This window comes from Oncorhynchus mykiss, chromosome 18 (assembly GCF_057628025.1).
Source record: "Oncorhynchus mykiss isolate SJ-2025 chromosome 18, ASM5762802v1, whole genome shotgun sequence".
NCBI lineage: Eukaryota > Metazoa > Chordata > Actinopteri > Salmoniformes > Salmonidae > Oncorhynchus > Oncorhynchus mykiss.
In genome coordinates, this window is record NC_143039.1 from 1,805,001 (window position 1) to 1,823,844 (window position 18,844).

The window sequence follows — 18,844 nt, forward strand, 5'->3', positions numbered from 1 at the left end:
TACCTGTGTTGTCCTGTAGGGGGAGCTGTTTGTACAGTAGAGATTTGAGGATGCTGTACCTGTTGTCCTGTAGGGGGAGCTGTTTGTACAGTAGAGATTTGAGGATGCTGTACCTATTGTCCTGTAAGAGGAGCTGTTTGTACAGTAGAGATTTGAGGGTGCTGTACCTGTTGTCCTGTAGGGGGAGCTGTTTGTACAGTAGAGATTTGAGGATGCTGTACCTGTTGTCCTGTAGGAGGAGCTGTTTGTACAGTAGAGATTTGAGGGTGCTGTACCTGTTGTCCTGTAGGGGGAGCTGTTTGTACAGTAGAGATTTGAGGATGCTGTACCTGTTGTCCTGTAGGGGGAGCTGTTTGTACAGTAGAGATTTGAGGGTGCTGTACCTGTTGTCCTGTAGGAGGAGCTGTTTGTACAGTAGAGATTTGAGGATGCAGTGCCTGTGTTGTCCTGTAGGGGGAGCTGTTTGTACAGTAGAGATTTGAGGATGCTGTACCTGTGTTGTCCTGTAGGGGGAGCTGTTTGTACAGTAGAGATTTGAGGATGCTGTACCTGTGTTGTCCTGTAGGGGGAGCTGTTTGTACAGTAGAGATTTGAGGATGTAGTACCTGTATTGTCCTATAAGGGGAGCTGTTTATACAGTAGAGATTTGAGGATGTAGTACCTGTCTGTGTTGTCCTGTAGGAGGAGCTGTTTGTACAGTAGAGATTTGAGGATGCAGTACCTGTGTTGTCCTGTAGGGGGAGCTGTTTGTACAGTAGAGATTTGAGGATGTAGTACCTGTATTGTCCTATAGGGGGAGCTGTTTATACAGTAGAGATTTGAGGATGTAGTACCTGTGTTGTCCTGTAGGGGGAGCTGTTTATACAGTAGAGATTTGAGGATGCTGTACCTGTGTTGTCCTGTAGGAGGAGCTGTTTGTACAGTAGAGATTTGAGGATGCTGTACCTGTTGTCCTGTAGGAGGAGCTGTTTGTACAGTAGAGATTTGAGGGTGCTGTACCTGTTGTCCTGTAGGGGGAGCTGTTTGTACAGTAGAGATTTGAGGATGCTGTACCTGTTGTCCTGTAGGGGGAGCTGTTTGTACAGTAGAGATTTGAGGATGCTGTACCTGTATTGTCCTATAAGGGGAGCTGTTTATACAGTAGAGATTTGAGGATGTAGTACCTGTCTGTGTTGTCCTGTAGGAGGAGCTGTTTGTACAGTAGAGATTTGAGGATGCTGTACCTGTTGTCCTGTAGGAGGAGCTGTTTGTACAGTAGAGATTTGAGGATGCAGTACCTGTGTTGTCCTGTAGGGGGAGCTGTTTGTATAGTAGAGATTTGAGGATGTAGTACCTGTATTGTCCTATAGGGGGAGCTGTTTATACAGTAGAGATTTGAGGATGTAGTACCTGTGTTGTCCTGTAGGAGGAGCTGTTTGTACAGTAGAGATTTGAGGATGCTGTACCTGTTGTCCTGTAGGAGGAGCTGTTTGTACAATAGAGATTTGAGGATGCAGTACCTGTGTTGTCCTGTAGGGGGAGCTGTTTGTACAGTAGAGATTTGAGGATGTAGTACCTGTATTGTCCTATAGGGGGAGCTGTTTATACAGTAGAGATTTGAGGATGCTGTACCTGTTGTCCTGTAGGAGGAGCTGTTTGTACAGTAGAGATTTGAGGATGCAGTACCTGTGTTGTCCTGTAGGGGGAGCTGTTTGTACAGTAGAGATTTGAGGATGTAGTACCTGTATTGTCCTCTAGGGGGAGCTGTTTATACAGTAGAGATTTGAGGATGTAGTACCTGTATTGTCCTATAGGGGGAGCTGTTTATACAGTAGAGATTTGAGGATGCTGTACCTGTTGTCCTGTAGGAGGAGCTGTTTGTACAGTAGAGATTTGAGGATGCAGTACCTGTGTTGTCCTGTAGGGGGAGCTGTTTGTACAGTAGAGATTTGAGGATGTAGTACCTGTATTGTCCTCTAGGGGGAGCTGTTTATACAGTAGAGATTTGAGGATGTAGTACCTGTGTTGTCCTGTAGGAGGAGCTGTTTGTACAGTAGAGATTTGAGGGTGCTGTACCTGTTGTCCTGTAGGAGGAGCTGTTTGTACAGTAGAGATTTGGGGATGCCGTACCTGTGTTGTCCTGTAGGGGGAGCTGTTTGTACAGTGGAGATTTGAGGATGTAGTACCTGTATTGTCCTATAGGGGGAGCTGTTTATACAGTAGAGATTTGAGGATGTAGTACCTGTGTTGTCCTGTAGGAGGAGCTGTTTGTACAGTAGAGATTTGAGGATGCTGTACCTGTTGTCCTGTAGGAGGAGCTGTTTGTACAGTAGAGATTTGAGGATGCAGTACCTGTGTTGTCCTGTAGGGGAGCTGTTACTGTGTACAGTAGTGGAACTGGGTTGATGCGGTACCTGTGTTGTCCTGTAGGAGGAGCTGTTTCTGTGTACAGTAGTGGAACTGGGTTGATGCGGTACCCATATTGTCCTGTAGGAGGAGCTGTTACTGTGTACAGTAGTGGAACTGGGTTGATGCAGTACCCGTATTGTCCTGTAGGAGGAGCTGTTACTGTGTACAGTAGTGGAACTGGGCTGATGCAGTACCTGTATTGTCCACCAGGATGAGCTGGTGGCGCTAGAGAGCAGTCTTGGAGAGCAGCAGTCCAGGCTGAGGGAACAGAAGCAGCAACAGGAACGCATCGCTGCCACGGTTACCGGACAGATGTGTCTGGAGAGCCAGGTAGGGGAGACGGTCAACACACATTTAGTCAGTCTGATAAAGGAGGCAGTCAACACACACATTTAGTCAGTCTGGTAAAGGAGAGAGTCAACACACACATTTAGTCAGTCTGATAAAGGAGGCAGTCAGCACACACATTTAGTCAGTCTGATAAAGGAGGCAGTCAACACACACATTTAGTCAGTCTGGTAAAGGAGACAGTCAACACACACATTTAGTCAGTCTGATAAAGGAGGCAGTCAACACACACATTTAGTCAGTCTGATAAAGGAGGCAGTCAACACACACATTTAGTCAGTCTGATAAAGGAGGCAGTCAACACACACATTTAGTCAGTCTGATAAAGGAGACAGTCAACACACACATTTAGTCAGTCTGATAAAGGAGGCAGTCAACACACACATTTAGTCAGTCTGATAAAGGAGGCAGTCAACACACACATTTAGTCAGTCAGACCCCAGATCCTGACCCCTGCCCCTGACTCTTCCCCGGACCCTTCCCCTGACTCTGACCCAGACCCTGCCTCTTCCCCTGACTCTTCCCCTGACTCTTCCCCTGCACCTGCCTCTTCCCCTGCCCCTGACACTTCCCCGGACTCTTCCCCGGACTCTTCCCCTGACTCTTCCCCTGCCCCTGACACTTCCCCGGACTCTTCCCCGGACACTTCCCCGGACCCAGACCCCAGATCCTGACCCCTGTCCCTGACCCCTGCCCCTGACCCTGACCCCTCCCCTGACTCTTCCCCGGACCCTTCCCCTGTCTCTGACCCAGACCCTGCCTCTTCCCCTGACTCTTCCCCTGCACCTGCCTCTTCCCCTGCCCCTGACACTTCCCCGGACTCTTCCCCGGACTCTTCCCCTGACTCTTCCCCGGACTCTTCCCCGGACCCATACCCTGACTCTTCCCCTGACTCTTCCCCTGACCCAGACCCTGACTCTTCCCCTGACCCAGACCCTGACTCTTCCCCTGACCCAGACCCTGACTCTTCCCCTGCCCCTGACACTTCCCCGGCCTCTTCCCCTGCCCCTGACACTTCCCCGGACGCTTCCCCTGCCCCTGACACTTCCCCTGCCCCTGACTCTTCCCTCGGACTCTTCCCCTGCCCCTGACACTTCCCCGGACTCTTCCCCTGACACTTCCCTGGACCCTTCCCCTGCCCCTGACACTTCCCCGGACTCTTCCCCTGCCCCTGACACTTCCCCAGACTCTTCCCCTGCCCCTGACACTTCCCCGGACTCTTCCCCTGCCCCGGACTCTTCCCCTGACTCTTCCCCTGACTCTTCCCCTGACTCTTCCCCTGACGCTTCCCCTGACTCTTCCCCTGACCCAGACCCTGACCCAGACCCTGACTCTTCCCCTGCCCCTGACACTTCCCCTGCCCCTGACACTTCCCCTGCCCCTGACACTTCCCCGGACTCTTCCCCTGCCCCTGACTCTTCCCCGGACTCTTCCCCTGCCCCTGACACTTCCCCGGACTCTTCCCCGGACTCTTCCCCTGACACTTCCCCGGACTCTTCCCCTGCCCCTGACACTTCCCCGGACTCTTCCCCTGCCCATGACACTTCCCCGGACTCTTCCCCTGCCCCTGACACTTCCCCGGACTCTTCCCCGGACTCTTCCCCGGACTCTTCCCCTGACACTTCCCCTGACTCTTCCCCTGACCCAGACCGACTCTTCCCCTGACCCTTCCTCTGACCTAGACCCTTCCCCTGACTCTTCCTCTGACCTAGACCCTTCCCCTGACTCTTCCCCTGGCCCAGACCCTTCCCCTGACCCTTCCTCTGACCTAGACCCTTCCCCTGACTCTTCCTCTGACCTAGACCCTTCCCCTGACACTTCCCCTGACCCTTCCCCTGACTCTTCCTCTGACCTAGACCCTTCCTCTGACCTAGACCCTTCCCCTGACTCTTCCTCTGACCTAGACCCTTCCCCTGACTCTTCCTCTGACTTAGACCCTTCCCCTGACCCTTCCCCTGACTCTTCCTCTGACCTAGACCCTTCCCCTGACTCTTCCTCTGACTTAGACCCTTCCCCTGACTCTTCCCCTGACTCTTCCCCTGACCCTTCCCCTGACTCTTCCTCTGACCTAGACCCTTCCCCTGACTCTTCCCCTGACCCAGACCCTCCCCCTGACTCTTCCTCTGACCTAGACCCTTCCCCTGACTCTTCCTCTGACCTAGACCCTTCCCCTGACTCTTCCCCTGACCCAGACCCTGACCCAGACCCTGACTCTTCCCCTGCCCCTGACACTTCCCCTGCCCCTGACACTTCCCCTGCCCCTGACACTTCCCCGGACTCTTCCCCTGCCCCTGACTCTTCCCCGGACTCTTCCCCTGCCCCTGACACTTCCCCGGACTCTTCCCCGGACTCTTCCCCTGACACTTCCCCGGACTCTTCCCCTGCCCCTGACACTTCCCCGGACTCTTCCCCTGCCCATGACACTTCCCCGGACTCTTCCCCTGCCCCTGACACTTCCCCGGACTCTTCCCCGGACTCTTCCCCGGACTCTTCCCCTGACACTTCCCCTGACTCTTCCCCTGACCCAGACCGACTCTTCCCCTGACCCTTCCTCTGACCTAGACCCTTCCCCTGACTCTTCCTCTGACCTAGACCCTTCCCCTGACTCTTCCCCTGGCCCAGACCCTTCCCCTGACCCTTCCTCTGACCTAGACCCTTCCCCTGACTCTTCCTCTGACCTAGACCCTTCCCCTGACACTTCCCCTGACCCTTCCCCTGACTCTTCCTCTGACCTAGACCCTTCCTCTGACCTAGACCCTTCCCCTGACTCTTCCTCTGACCTAGACCCTTCCCCTGACTCTTCCTCTGACTTAGACCCTTCCCCTGACCCTTCCCCTGACTCTTCCTCTGACCTAGACCCTTCCCCTGACTCTTCCTCTGACTTAGACCCTTCCCCTGACTCTTCCCCTGACTCTTCCCCTGACCCTTCCCCTGACTCTTCCTCTGACCTAGACCCTTCCCCTGACTCTTCCCCTGACCCAGACCCTCCCCCTGACTCTTCCTCTGACCTAGACCCTTCCCCTGACTCTTCCTCTGACCTAGACCCTTCCCCTGACTCTTCCCCTGACCCTTCCCCTGACTCTTCCTCTGACCTAGACCCTTCCCCTGACTCTTCCCCTGACCCAGACCCTTCCCCTGACTCTTCCTCTGACCCAGACCCTTCCCCTGACTCTTCCTCTGACCTAGACCCTTCCCCTGACTCTTCCCCTGACCCAGACCCTCCCCCTGACTCTTCCTCTGATCTAGACCCTTCCCCTGACTCTTCCTCTGACCTAGACCTTTCCCCTGACTCTTCCCCTGACCCTTCCCCTGACTCTTCCTCTGACCTAGACCCTTCCCCTGACTCTGACCCAGACCCTTCCCCTGACTCTTCCCCTGACCCAGACCCTTCCCCTGACTCTTCCTCTGACCCAGACCCTTCCCCTGACTCTTCCTCTGACCCAGACCCTTCCCCTGACTTCCCCTGGCCCAGACCTTTCCCTTGACCCTTCCCCTGACTCTTCCCCTGACTCTTCCCCTGACCTTGCCCCCAATAATAATTATGTCCTTCAACCTCTCTTTAGTCAAAGAATCCTCCATTTGCAGCAATTACAGCCTTGTAGACCTTTGGCATTCTAGTTGTCAATTTGTTTAATCTGGAGAGATTTCACCCCATGCTTCCTGAAGAACCTCCCACAAGTTGGATTGGCTTGATGGGCACTTCTTACGTACCATACGGTCAAGCTGCTCCCACAACAGCTCAATAGGGTTGAGATCCGGTGACTGTGCTGGCCACTCCACTATAGACAGAATACCAGCTGACTTCTTGAGAAATTTAACAATCGCCAAAAACAAGTGATTGAAAGTTCCCAAAACAATGAAGTTATAAGTATTGATGTGGTTATGTTTGATCCAAAGATCACAGCATTGGCCATGGCAAAAGCTATAGATTTAAAAATGTTCTCCAAAATTCAGCTGTGGCTAGGGGCTGACCGCGCCCATTGCCACGGTCACCGCCTAAGCCCCTTTTTTATCCAGAAAAAACCCTGGGTCTAATTCAGTGCTTTAGAATGGTCCATATTCTTCTGCTGAGTTTATATCTGTTTATAGCAGGGCATTGTTGAATACATGTTTCTGATTGGCTTGAAAGGGCATTATTTCCATGTAACACACTGTATATCAGCATGGTAGAATTCAATGGCTACAGTTCATTCTTACATGTTTTGAGCTGCTTTTGAAAGCAAAAGTCAAATTGAAAACATTTTATTGGCGTTGTTGAATTAGATTTTCATAATAGCAAGCTATAGGTCTGATAGTTTGGTTAGCTAAACTAGCTAGGACTGATAGTTTGGTTAGCTAAATTAGCTAGCACTGATAGTTTGGTTAGCCAAACAAGCAAGGACTGATAGTTTGGTTAGCCAAACAAGCAAGGACTGATAGTTTGGTTAGCCAAACAAGCTAGGACTGATAGTTTGGTTAGCCAAACAAGCAAGGACTGATAGTTTGGTTAGCTAAACTAGCTAGGACTGATAGTTTGGTTAGTCAAACAAGCAAGGACTGATAGTTTGGTTAGCCAAACAAGCAAGGACTGATAGTTTGGTTAGCCAAACAAGCTAGGTCTGATAGTTTGGTTAGCCAAACAAGCTAGGTTTGATAGTTTGGTTAGCTAAACTAGCTAGGACTGATAGTTTGGTTAGCTAAACTAGCTAGGACTGGTAGTTTGGTTAGCTAAACTAGCTAGGACTGATAGTTTGGTTAGCCAAACTAGCTAGGACTGATAGTTTGGTTAGCCAAACTAGCTAGGACTGATAGTTTGGTTAGCCAAACTAGCTAGGACTGATAGTTTGGTTAGCCAAACAAGCTAGGTCTGATAGTTTGGTTAGCTAAACTAGCTAGAACTGATAGTTTGGTTAGCTAAACTAGCTAGGACTGATAGTTTGGTTAGCTAAACTAGCTAGGACTGATAGTTTGGTTAGCTAAACAAGCTAGAACTGATAGTTTGGTTAGCTAAACAAGCTAGGACTGATAGTTTGGGTTAGCTAAACAAGCTAGAACTGATAGTTTGGGTTAGCTAAACAAGCTAGAACTGATAGTTTGGGTTAGCTAAACAAGCTAGGACTGATAGTTTGGTTAGCTAAACTAGCTAGGACTGATAGTTTGGTTAGCTAAACTATTACCACAGCAACTACTGTAGCTATCTAGTAAACATGCTAACTACTTCAGTGAATGTTGAACACATTTAACACACATAGCTGCAAATGTGTTAAATTATAGCCATGTTATAAAAAGATTAATAATCAACTCTGGGCTCTGAGTTTTCTGGAAAATAATACAACTCTGTGGAAGGTCAGTTCCTCACCGCTCCGTGGAACACACCATTTCCTGTCGGCCCCCCCCTCCCCCCCGTCGTCGATGACGATCCCTTACCGGGTCTAATGTCCCGGTGTGTCTTGTCCGTCAGGAGCTGCTAAGGTTGTTTGGCGTACCCTTCCTGGTGGCTCCCGGTGAGGCCGAGGCCCAGTGTGCAGCCCTGGACCGGACCGACCAGACCCACGGAACAATCACCGACGACAGCGACGTGTGGCTGTTCGGAGGACGACACGTCTACAAGAACTTCTTCAGCCAGAACAAATACCTAGAATACTACCAGTACGTAGACCTACAGAACCAACTGGGTACGTAGACCTACAGAACCAACTGGGTACGTAGACCTACAGAACCAACTGGGTACGTAGAACCCTAGCAGTACGTAGACCTACAGAACCAACTGGTTAGAACACTACCTATGACCCCCCCCACCCAAACTACTAGATGCCAACCCCCCCACCCACCCAAACCACTAGACGCCAACCCCCCCACCCAAACCACTAGACGCCAACCCCCCCACCCAAACCACTAGACGCCAACCCCCCCACCCACCCAAACCACTAGATACCAACCCCCCCCCCCCCCACCCAAACCACTAGATACCAACCCCCCCCCACCCACCCAAACCACTAGACGCCAACCCCCCCACCCACCCACCCAAACCACTAGACACCAACTACCCCCCCCCCCCCACCACTAGACTACTCTCTCTAACCCTAACCCTCGTCCCTCCCCAGGTGTGGACCGTACCAAGATGATTAACCTGGCCTACCTGCTGGGTAGTGACTATACGGAGGGAGTCCCGGGGGTGGGCTATGTGACGGGCATGGAGATACTCAACGAGTTCCCTGGACCTGGCACGGAACCAGTCAGCATGTTCAGGTCAGGACCGGGGGATGACTGGGTGGGGTGGGGGTGGTGTCTAGTGGTCTGGTGGGGGGGTTGGGGTCTAGTGGTCTGGTGGGGGGGTTGGGGTCTAGTGGTCTGGGTGGGGTGGGCTATGTGACGGGCATGGAACCAGTCAGCATGTTCAGGTCAGGACCGGGGGGTGACTGGGTGGTGGTAGGGGTGGGCTATGTGACGGGCATGGAGATACTCAACGAGTTCCCTGGACCTGGCACGGAACCAGTCAGCATGTTCAGGTCAGGACCGGATGGATGACTGGGTGGGGTGGGGGTGGTGTCTAGTGGTCTGGGGTCTGTGGTCTGGGTGGGATCAGGGTATTGTGTGGTGATGAATAATGAATGAGTGGTCCTGTGTGACTTTAGCTATGCCAAGGTTGTGGGTTCAATTCCCTCAGAGATCACAGAGACACAGCTGTTTTGCTTGACTCAGTCTGTCTGTGCTTTCTGTCTCTGTTTCCCCTTCCAGTGAGTGGTGGTCCTTGGCCCAGCAGCAGCAACGTCTGACCTCTGACCCCCGTGACTCCAAGGTCAAGAGGAAACTGAGAGGGCTTCGGCTGCGGCCGGGCTTCCCCAACCCTGCCGTGGCAACTGCCTACCTGCAGCCCAGCGTCGACCTATCAGAAAGCTCCTTTAGCTGGGGCCGCCCACACCTCGACCTCCTCAAGGAATATCCTCTAGGAGAGTGTGTGTGTGTGTGTGTCTCTGTGTGTGTGTGAGTGTGTGTGTGTCTCTGTGTGTGTGGGTGTGTGTGTGAGAGATGTTCTGTGTCGTCTTTGGGACCAGTTTTTCTTAACCCTCAGCCTACGTTCTGTGAGAGTCGTTTTGGTTGGAACAGCAGGAAGACAGAAGAGACTCTACATCCTGTTATCAAACAGCTCAACACACAACAGGTATTAATTAGTCTGGATCAATAGGTATCAGTCTGGATCAATAGGTATTAGTCTGGATCAATAGGTATTAGGTATTAGTCTGGATCAATAGGTATTAGGTATTAGTCTGGATCAATAGGTATTATTCTGGATCAATAGGTATTAGTCTGGATCAATAGGTATTAGGTATTAGTCTGGATCAATAGGTATTAGTCTGGATCAATAGGTATTAGTCTGGATCAATAGGTATTAGTCTGGATCAATAGGTATTAGTCTGGATCATTAGGTATTAGTCTGGATCAATAGGTATTAGGTATTAGTCTGGATCAATAGGTATTAGTCTGGATCAATAGGTATTAGGTATTAGTCTGGATCAATAGGTATTAGGTATTAGTCTGGATCAATAGGTATTAATCTGGATCAATAGGTATTAGTCTGGATCAATAGGTATTAGTCTGGATCAATAGGTATTAGTCTGGATCAATAGGTATTAGTCTGGATCAATAGGTATTAGTCTGGATCAATAGGTATTAGTCTGGATCAATAGGTATTAGTCTGGATCAATAGGTATTAGGTATTAGTCTGGATCAATAGGTATTAGGTATTAGTCTGGATCAATAGGTATTAGTCTGGATCAATAGGTATTAGGTATTAGTCTGGATCAATAGGTATTAGGTATTAGTCTGGATCAATAGGTATTAGTCTGGATCAATGGGTATTAGTCTGGATCAATAGGTATTAGTCTGGATCAATAGGTATTAGGTATTAGTCTGGATCAATAGGTATTAGGTATTAGTCTGGATCAATAGGTATTAGGTATTAGTCTGGATCAATAGGTATTAGTCTGGATCAATAGGTATTAGGTATTAGTCTGGATCAATAGGTATTAGGTATTAGTCTGGATCAATAGGTATTAGTCTGGATCAATGGGTATTAGTCTGGATCAATAGGTATTAGTCTGGATCAATAGGTATTAGGTTTTAGTCTGGATCAATAGGTATTAGTCTGGATCAATGGGTATTAGGTATTAGTCTGGATCAATAGGTATTAGGTATTAGTCTGGATCAATAGGTATTAGTCTGGATCAATGGGTATCAGGTATTAGTCTGGATCAATGGGTATTAGGTATTAGTCTGGATCAATAGGTATTAGTCTGGATCAATGGGTATCAGGTATTAGTCTGGATCAATAGGTATTAGTCTGGATCAATAGGTATTAGTCTGGATCAATAGGTATTAGTCTGGATCAATAGGTATTAGTCTGGATCAATAGGTATTCGTCTGGATCAATAGGTATTAGTCTGGATCAATAGGTATTAGTCTGGATCAATAGGTATTAGTCTGGATCAATAGGTATTAGTCTGGATCAATAGGTATTAGGTATTAGTCTGGATCAATAGGTATCAGTCTGGATCAATAGGTATTAGTCTGGATCAATAGGTATTAGGTATTAGTCTGGATCAATAGGTATTAGTCTGGATCAATAGGTATTAGTCTGGATCAATAGGTATCAGTCTGGATCAATAGGTATTAGTCTGGATCAATAGGTATTAGTCTGGATCAATAGGTATTAGTCTGGATCAATAGGTATTAGGTATTAGTCTGGATCAATAGGTATTAGGTATTAGTCTGGATCAATAGGTATTAGTCTGGATCAATAGGTATCAGTCTGGATCAATAGGTATTAGGTATCAGTCTGGATCAATGGGTATTAGTCTGCATCAATAGGTATTAGTCTGGATCAATAGGTATCAGTCTGGATCAATAGGTATTAGGTATTAGTCTGGATCAATAGGTATTAGTCTGGATCAATAGGTATTAGTCTGGATCAATAGGTATTAGTCTGGATCAATAGGTATTAGGTATTAGTCTGGATCAATGGGTATTAGGTATTAGTCTGGATCAATAGGTATTAGTCTGGATCAATAGGTATTAGGTATTAGTCTGGATCAATAGGTATTAGTCTGGATCAATAGGTATCAGTCTGGATCAATAGGTATCAGTCTGGATCAATAGGTATCAGTCTGGATCAATAGGTATCAGTCTGGATCAATAGGTATTAGTCTGGATCAATAGGTATTAGTCTGGATCAATAGGTATTAGTCTGGATCAATAGGTATTAGTCTGGATCAATAGGTATTAGTCTGGATCAATAGGTATTAGTCTGGATCAATAGGTATGAGGTATTAGTCTGGATCAAGAGGTATTAATTAGTCTGGATCAATAGGTATTAGTCTGGATCAATAGGTATCAGTCTGGATCAATAGGTATTAGTCTGGATCAATAGGTATTAGTCTGGATCAATAGGTATTAGTCTGGATCAATAGGTATTAGGTATTAGTCTGGATCAATAGGTAATAGGTATTAGTCTGGATCAATAGGTATTAGTCTGGATCAATAGGTATCAGTCTGGATCAATAGGTATTAGTCTGGATCAATAGGTATTAGTCTGGATCAATAGGTATTAGTCTGGATCAATAGGTATTAGTCTGGATCAATGGGTATTAGTCTGGATCAATAGGTATTAATTAGTCTGGATCAATAGGTATTAGTCTGGATCAACAGGTATTAATTAGTCTGGATCAATAGGTATTAGTCTGGATCAATAGGTATCAGTCTGGATCAATAGGTATTAGTCTGGATCAATAGGTATTAGTCTGGATCAATAGGTATTAGTCTGGATCAATAGGTATTAGTCTGGATCAATGGGTATTAGTCTGGATCAATAGGTATTAGTCTGGATCAATAGGTATTAGTCTGGATCAATAGGTATCAGTCTGGATCAATAGGTATTAGGTATTAGTCTGGATCAATAGGTATTAGGTATTAGTCTGGATCAATAGGTATTGGGTATTAGTCTGGATCGATAGGTATTAGTCTGGATCAATAGGTATCAGTCTGGATCAATAGGTATTAGGTATTAGTCTGGATCAATAGGTATTAGGTATTAGTCTGGATCAATAGGTATTAGTCTGGATCAATAGGTATTAGTCTGGATCAATAGGTATTAGTCTGGATCAATAGGTATCAGTCTGGATCAATAGGTATTAGGTATTAGTCTGGATCAATAGGTATTAGTCTGGATCAATAGGTATTAGGTATTAGTCTGGATCAATGGGTATTAGTCTGGATCAATAGGTATTAGTCTGGATCAATAGGTATCAGTCTGGATCAATAGGTATTAGGTATTAGTCTGGATCAATAGGTATTAGTCTGGATCAATAGGTATTAGTCTGGATCAATAGGTATTAGTCTGGATCAATAGGTATTAGTCTGGATCAATAGGTATCAGTCTGGATCAATAGGTATTAGGTATTAGTCTGGATCAATAGGTATTAATCTGGATCAATAGGTATTAGGTATTAGTCTGGATCAATGGGTATTATGTATTAGTCTGGATCAATAGGTATTAGTCTGGATCAATAGGTATTAGGTATTAGTCTGGATCAATGGGTATTATTCTGGATCAATAGGTATTAGGTATTAGTCTGGATCAATAGGTATTAGTCTGGATCAATAGGTATTAGTCTGGATCAATAGGTATTAGTCTGGATCAATAGGTATTAGTCTGGATCAATAGGTATTAGGTATTAGTCTGGATCAATAGGTATTTGTCTGGATCAATAGGTATTAGTCTGGATCAATAGGTATTAGGTATTAGTCTGGATCAATATGTATTAATCTGGATCAATAGGTATTAGTCTGGATCAATAGGTATTAGGTATTAGTCTGGATCAATAGGTATTAGTCTGGATCAATAGGTATTAGTCTGGATCAATAGGTATTAGTCTGGATCAATAGGTATTAGGTATTAGTCTGGATCAATAGGTATTAGTCTGGATCAATAGGTATTAGGTATTAGTCTGGATCAATAGGTATTAGTCTGGATCAATAGGTATTAGTCTGGATCAATAGGTATTAGTCTGGATCAATAGGTATTAGGTATTAGTCTGGATCAATAGGTATTAGTCTGGATCAATAGGTATTAGGTATTAGTCTGGATCAATAGGTATTAGTCTGGATCAATAGGTATTAGTCTGGATCAATAGGTATTAGTCTGGATCAATAGGTATTAGGTATTAGTCTGGATCAATATGTATTAATCTGGATCAATAGGTATTAGTCTGGATCAATAGGTATTAGTCTGGATCAATAGGTATTAGTCTGGATCAATAGGTATTAGTCTGGATCAATAGGTATTAGTCTGGATCAATAGGTATTAGTCTGGATCAATAGGTATTAGGTATTAGTCTGGATCAATAGGTATTAGTCTGGATCAATAGGTATTAGGTATTAGTCTGGATCAATAGGTATTAGGTATTAGTCTGGATCAATAGGTATCAGTCTGGATCAATGGGTATTAGTCTGGATCAATAGGTATTAGGTATTAGTCTGGATCAATAGGTATTAGTCTGGATCAATAGGTATTAGGTATTAGTCTGGATCAATAGGTATTAGTCTGGATCAATGGGTATTAGTCTGGATCAATAGGTATTAGTCTGGATCAATAGGTATTAGGTATTAGTCTGGATTAATAGGTATTAGGTATTAGTCTGGATCAATAGGTATTAGGTATTAGTCTGGATCAATAGGTATTAGTCTGGATCAATAGGTATTAGTCTGGATCAATAGGTATTAGGTATTAGTCTGGATCAATAGGTATTAGGTATTAGTCTGGATCAATAGGTATTAGTCTGGATCAATAGGTATTAGGTATTAGTCTGGATCAATAGGTATTAGTCTGGATCAATAGGTATTAGTCTGGATCAATAGGTATTAATCTGGATCAATGGGTATTAGGTATTAGTCTGGATCAATAGGTATTAGGTATTAGTCTGGATCAATAGGTATTAGTCTGGATCAATAGGTATTAGTCTGGATCAATAGGTATTAGGTATTAGTCTGGATCAATAGGTATTAGTCTGGATCAATGGGTATTAGTCTGGATCAATAGGTATTAGGTATTAGTCTGGATCAATAGGTATTAGGTATTAGTCTGGATCAATAGGTATTAGTCTGGATCAATAGGTATTAGTCTGGATCAATAGGTATTAGTCTGGATCAATGGGTATTAGTCTGGATCAATAGGTATTAGTCTGGATCAATAGGTATTAGGTATTAGTCTGGATCAATAGGTATTAGGTATTAGTCTGGATCAATAGGTATTAGTCTGGATCAATAGGTATTAGTCTGGATCAGTAGGTATTAGTCTGGATCAATAGGTATTAGGTATTAGTCTGGATCAATAGGTATTAGTCTGGATCAATAGGTATTAGTCTGGATCAATAGGTATTAGTCTGGATCAATAGGTATTAGTCTGGATCAATAGGTATCAGTCTGGATCAATTGTTGGTAGTAATTATTGCAAGTAGAGATTGAGAATGACTTGGGTATAATAGTGAATTTATTGTGAATGACTTGGGTAGTGAATTTATTGTGAATTTGTCTCAATTTGCCTCTGATCTGTCCTGAATACCTCCGTTCCTCTTCCCTCTTCCCTCTCCTCCGTGCTTCGCTCCCCTCCTCCCTCCTTTCCCCTCTCCTCTCCCCTCCTCCGCCCTTCTCTCCCCTCCTCCACCCCCTCCGCCCTTCTCTCCCCTACTCCATCCCCTCCGCCCTTCTCTCCTCTCCTCCATCCCCTCCACCCTTCTCTCCCCTCCTTCATCCCCTCCGCCCTTCTCTCCTCTCCTCCATCCCCTCCGCCCTTCTCTCCCCTCCTCCATCCCCTCCGCCCTTCTCTCCCCTCCTCCATCCCCTCCGTCCTTCTCTCCTCTCCTCCATCCCCTCCGCCCTTCTCTCCCCTCCTCCATCCCCTCCACCCTTCTATCCCCTCCTTCATCCCCTCCGCCCTTCTCTCCCCTCCTCCATCCCCTCCGCCCTTCTCTCCCCTCCTCCATCCCCTCCGCCCTTCTCTCCCCTCCTCCATCCCCTCCGCCCTTCTCTCCCCTCCTCCATCCCCTCCTCCGCCCTTCTCTCCTCTCCTCCATCCCCTCCGTCCTTCTCTCCTCTCCCTTCCTCCGCCCTTCTCTCCCCTCCTCCATCCCCTCCGCCCTTCTCTCCTCTCCTCCATCCCCTCCGTCCTTCTCTTCTCTCCTCTCCCCTCCTCCGCCCTTCTCTCCCCTCCTCCATCCCCTCCGCCCTTCTCTCCTCTCCTCCATCCCCTCCGTCCTTCTCTCCTCTCCTTTCCCCTCCGCCCTTCTCTTCCCTCCTCCCTCCCCCCCCTCCTTCTCCCCCCCTCCTTCTCTCCCCTCCTCTCCCCCCTCCTTCTCTCCCCTCCCCCCCTCCTCCTCTCCCCTCCTCTCTCTCCCCCCCTCCTTCTCTCCCCTCCTCTCCCCCCCTCCTTCTCTCCCCTCCTCTCCCCCCCCTCCTTCTCTCCCCTCCTCTCCCCCCCTCCTCCTCTCCCCTCCTCTCTCCCCCCCTCCTCTCTCTCCCCCCCTCCTCTCTCTCCCCCCCCCTCCTCCTCTCCCCCCCTCCTCCTCTCCCCTCCTCCCTCCCTGTAGACCCAGCTGCGTATCGACTCGTTCTTCCGTCTGGAGCAGCAGGAGAGACAGGCCATCAAGAGCCAGCGCCTCCGCCGGGCCGTTACCTGTATAAAGAGGAAAGAGAGGGAGGACGGAGGGAGGGAGGACGGAGGGAGGGAAGAGGAAGAAGAGGGGACTGGCTCTCCGTCCAAGGCTAAAAGAGGGAAGGGGTCAGAGCCAAAGCAGAGGAAGGGAGAGGTGGTTGAGGGGACAGGGGGGTTCCTGGGGGCAGAGGTCAGTAAGCCTGCTCAAGAGGATGTGGGAAGAGCCAGCCATGATGTGGGAGTGGCCAGCCAAGAAAAAGAGAAAGTAGGAGTGGTTAGTCAGAATATGGGAGGGGCCAACCTGGATGTGGGAGGGGCCAGCAAGCAGAGGAAAGAAGTGCTTCCTCCTCCTAATAACGGAGTACCTCAACCTAAACTCCTCCCTAATAGGACAGAGCAGAATGACAGCAGCAGTTCTGGGGACGACAGCGACGGTGACAGCAGGATCGCCATGGTAACGGCCCAGTCAGTGTTTAGGGGCCAACCGAGAGAAGGGAGGGGGGGTAAGAGAGGTGGGAGGGGGGGAAAGAGAGGTGGGGGGAGAGGCAGAGGAAGGAAGACACTGTGAGAACTATCAACTTTAAACTCTCGAACGTCTCTTGTTGATGATGTCATCAGAGGGATATATATGACCAATAAACAGGCGCTGAAACCACTGTGATGCAGTGATAATGTCCCCCTCCTTGTCACAATATTTGTCAAGGTACTCTATTTCCAACTGCTAGAACTCTCACCTTAGTCTCTCTCTCCCCTTTCCCCTCTCTCTCTCTCTAGCCCTTCCTAGTCTTCTCTCTCTCTCTAGCCCTTCCTAGTCTTCTCTCTCTCTCTAGTCCTTCCTAGTCTTCTCTCTCTCTCTAGTCCTTCCTAGTCTTCTCTCTCTCTCTAGTCCTTCCTAGTCTCTCTCTCTCTAGTCCTTCCTAGTCTTCTCTCTCTCTAGTCCTTCCTAGTCTCTCTCTCTCTAGCCCTTCCTAGTCTTCTCTCTCTCTCTAGTCCTTCCTAGTCTTCCCTCTCTCTCTAGTCCTTCCTAGTCTTCTCTCTCTCTCTAGTCCTTCCTAGTCTCTCTCTCTCTCTAGTCCTTCCCAGTCTTCTCTCTCTCTTGTCCTTCCTAGTCTTCTCTCTCTCTCTTGTCCTTCCTAGTCTTCTCTCTCTCTAGTCCTTCCCAGTCTTCTCTCTCTCTAGTCCTTCCTAGTCTTCTCTCTCTCTCTTCCTAGTCTTCTCTCTCTATCTAGTCCTTCCTAGTCTTCTCTCTCTCTCTCTAGTCCTTCCCAGTCTTCTCTCTCTCTAGTCCTTCCTAGTCTTCTCTCTCTCTCTAGCCCTTCCTCCCAGCCTTGTCTCTCTCTAGCTCTTCCTAGCATTGTCTCTCTCTAGCCCTTCCTCCCTCTAGCCCTTCTCTCTCTCTAGCCCTTCCTCCTAGCCTTGTCTCTCACTAGCTCTTCCTCCCAGCCTTCTCTCTTTAGCCCTTCCCCCAGCCTTCTATCTAGCCCTTCCCCCTAGCCTTCTCTCGCTCTTCCTCCCTCTAGCCCTTCCTCCCAGCCGTCTCTCTCTCTAGCCCTTCCTCCCTCTAGCCCTTCTCTCTCTCTAGCCCTTCCTCCCTCTAGCCCTTCTCTCTCTCTAGCCCTTCCTCCCTCTAGCCCTTCCTCCCAGCCGTCTCTTCTCTCACCTGTTTTCTTCATTCTCTAATCCATGTTTCCCTCTCTCTGGCTGGCCCATTCTCTCTCTGGCTGACCCACCAGGCAGTATGCCAACAGAGGGAGAGAGGGAAGGAAAGGAGAGAGGGAGGGAGGGGGAGTAACATACCCAGTATGCCAACGGAGGTAGGGGGAGAGGGAGGGAAGGAAGGAAAGGAGAGAGGGAGGAGAGTAACATACCCAGTATGCCAATGGAGGGAGGGAAGGAAAGGAGGGAGGGAGGGAGGGGGAGTACCATACCCAGTATGCCAATGGAGGGAGGGAAGGAAAGGAGGGAGGGAGGGAGGGGGAGTAACATACCCAGTATGCCAACGGAGGGAGGGACAGAAAGGAGAAAGAGAACCATATACCAGCCCCTCACAACACACAGCCAGCCGACCTGACTCAGACTAGAGCCCACTGAGACCCGGAGCACCTAGACTAAGGACCGACGCTGTTTCCCTGGACATCCAACACACCACTCTGGAGCAACATGGTCAGATTGTTACTGCTACTACCCACAAACCCCTCACCCCTACTTAGAATGATGAGGGATGATGCTTGAAACATTGGTGTAAAAGGTGGCGCTGTGTAAACCCATGACATTTTTGGATCATTTCAGTGAGGCGTCTCTGGCCGTTTGTCGGTGTGTTTTCTATGTTTGTGATGAATATTTGGAACAATTAAAATGTTTTTGTATTACAAAGGCAGTCTTGTTATTTGTTTACACGATGTGTCTCTGCTTGTTTACATCGTT

At 48.0% G+C, this 18,844-nt stretch overlaps 1 protein-coding gene across 5 annotated transcripts in view; it reads left to right on the forward strand.

Annotated features, from left to right (window-relative positions):
* The window catches only part of LOC149975345 (DNA excision repair protein ERCC-5 homolog), a 23,601-nt gene extending 6,529 nt beyond the window's left edge, over positions 1-17,072 (forward strand). For 3 of the 5 annotated variants that reach the window (XM_090206915.1, XM_090206916.1, XM_090206917.1), the window contains exons 9-14: positions 2,599-2,718; positions 8,177-8,390; positions 8,820-8,964; positions 9,454-9,654; positions 9,793-9,877; positions 16,356-17,072. In XM_090206915.1, coding sequence (XP_090063041.1) covers positions 2,599-2,718; positions 8,177-8,390; positions 8,820-8,964; positions 9,454-9,654; positions 9,793-9,877; positions 16,356-16,988 — 1,398 coding nt within the window. In that variant the 3' untranslated portion in view covers positions 16,989-17,072. Of the gene's footprint in view, positions 1-2,472; positions 2,572-2,598; positions 2,719-8,176; positions 8,391-8,819; positions 8,965-9,453; positions 9,655-9,792; positions 9,878-16,355 lie in introns of those variants that run through there. The other 2 variants (XM_090206918.1, XM_090206919.1) reach the window with 2 other exon arrangements.
* The last annotated feature ends 1,772 nt before the right edge of the window (positions 17,073-18,844 follow it).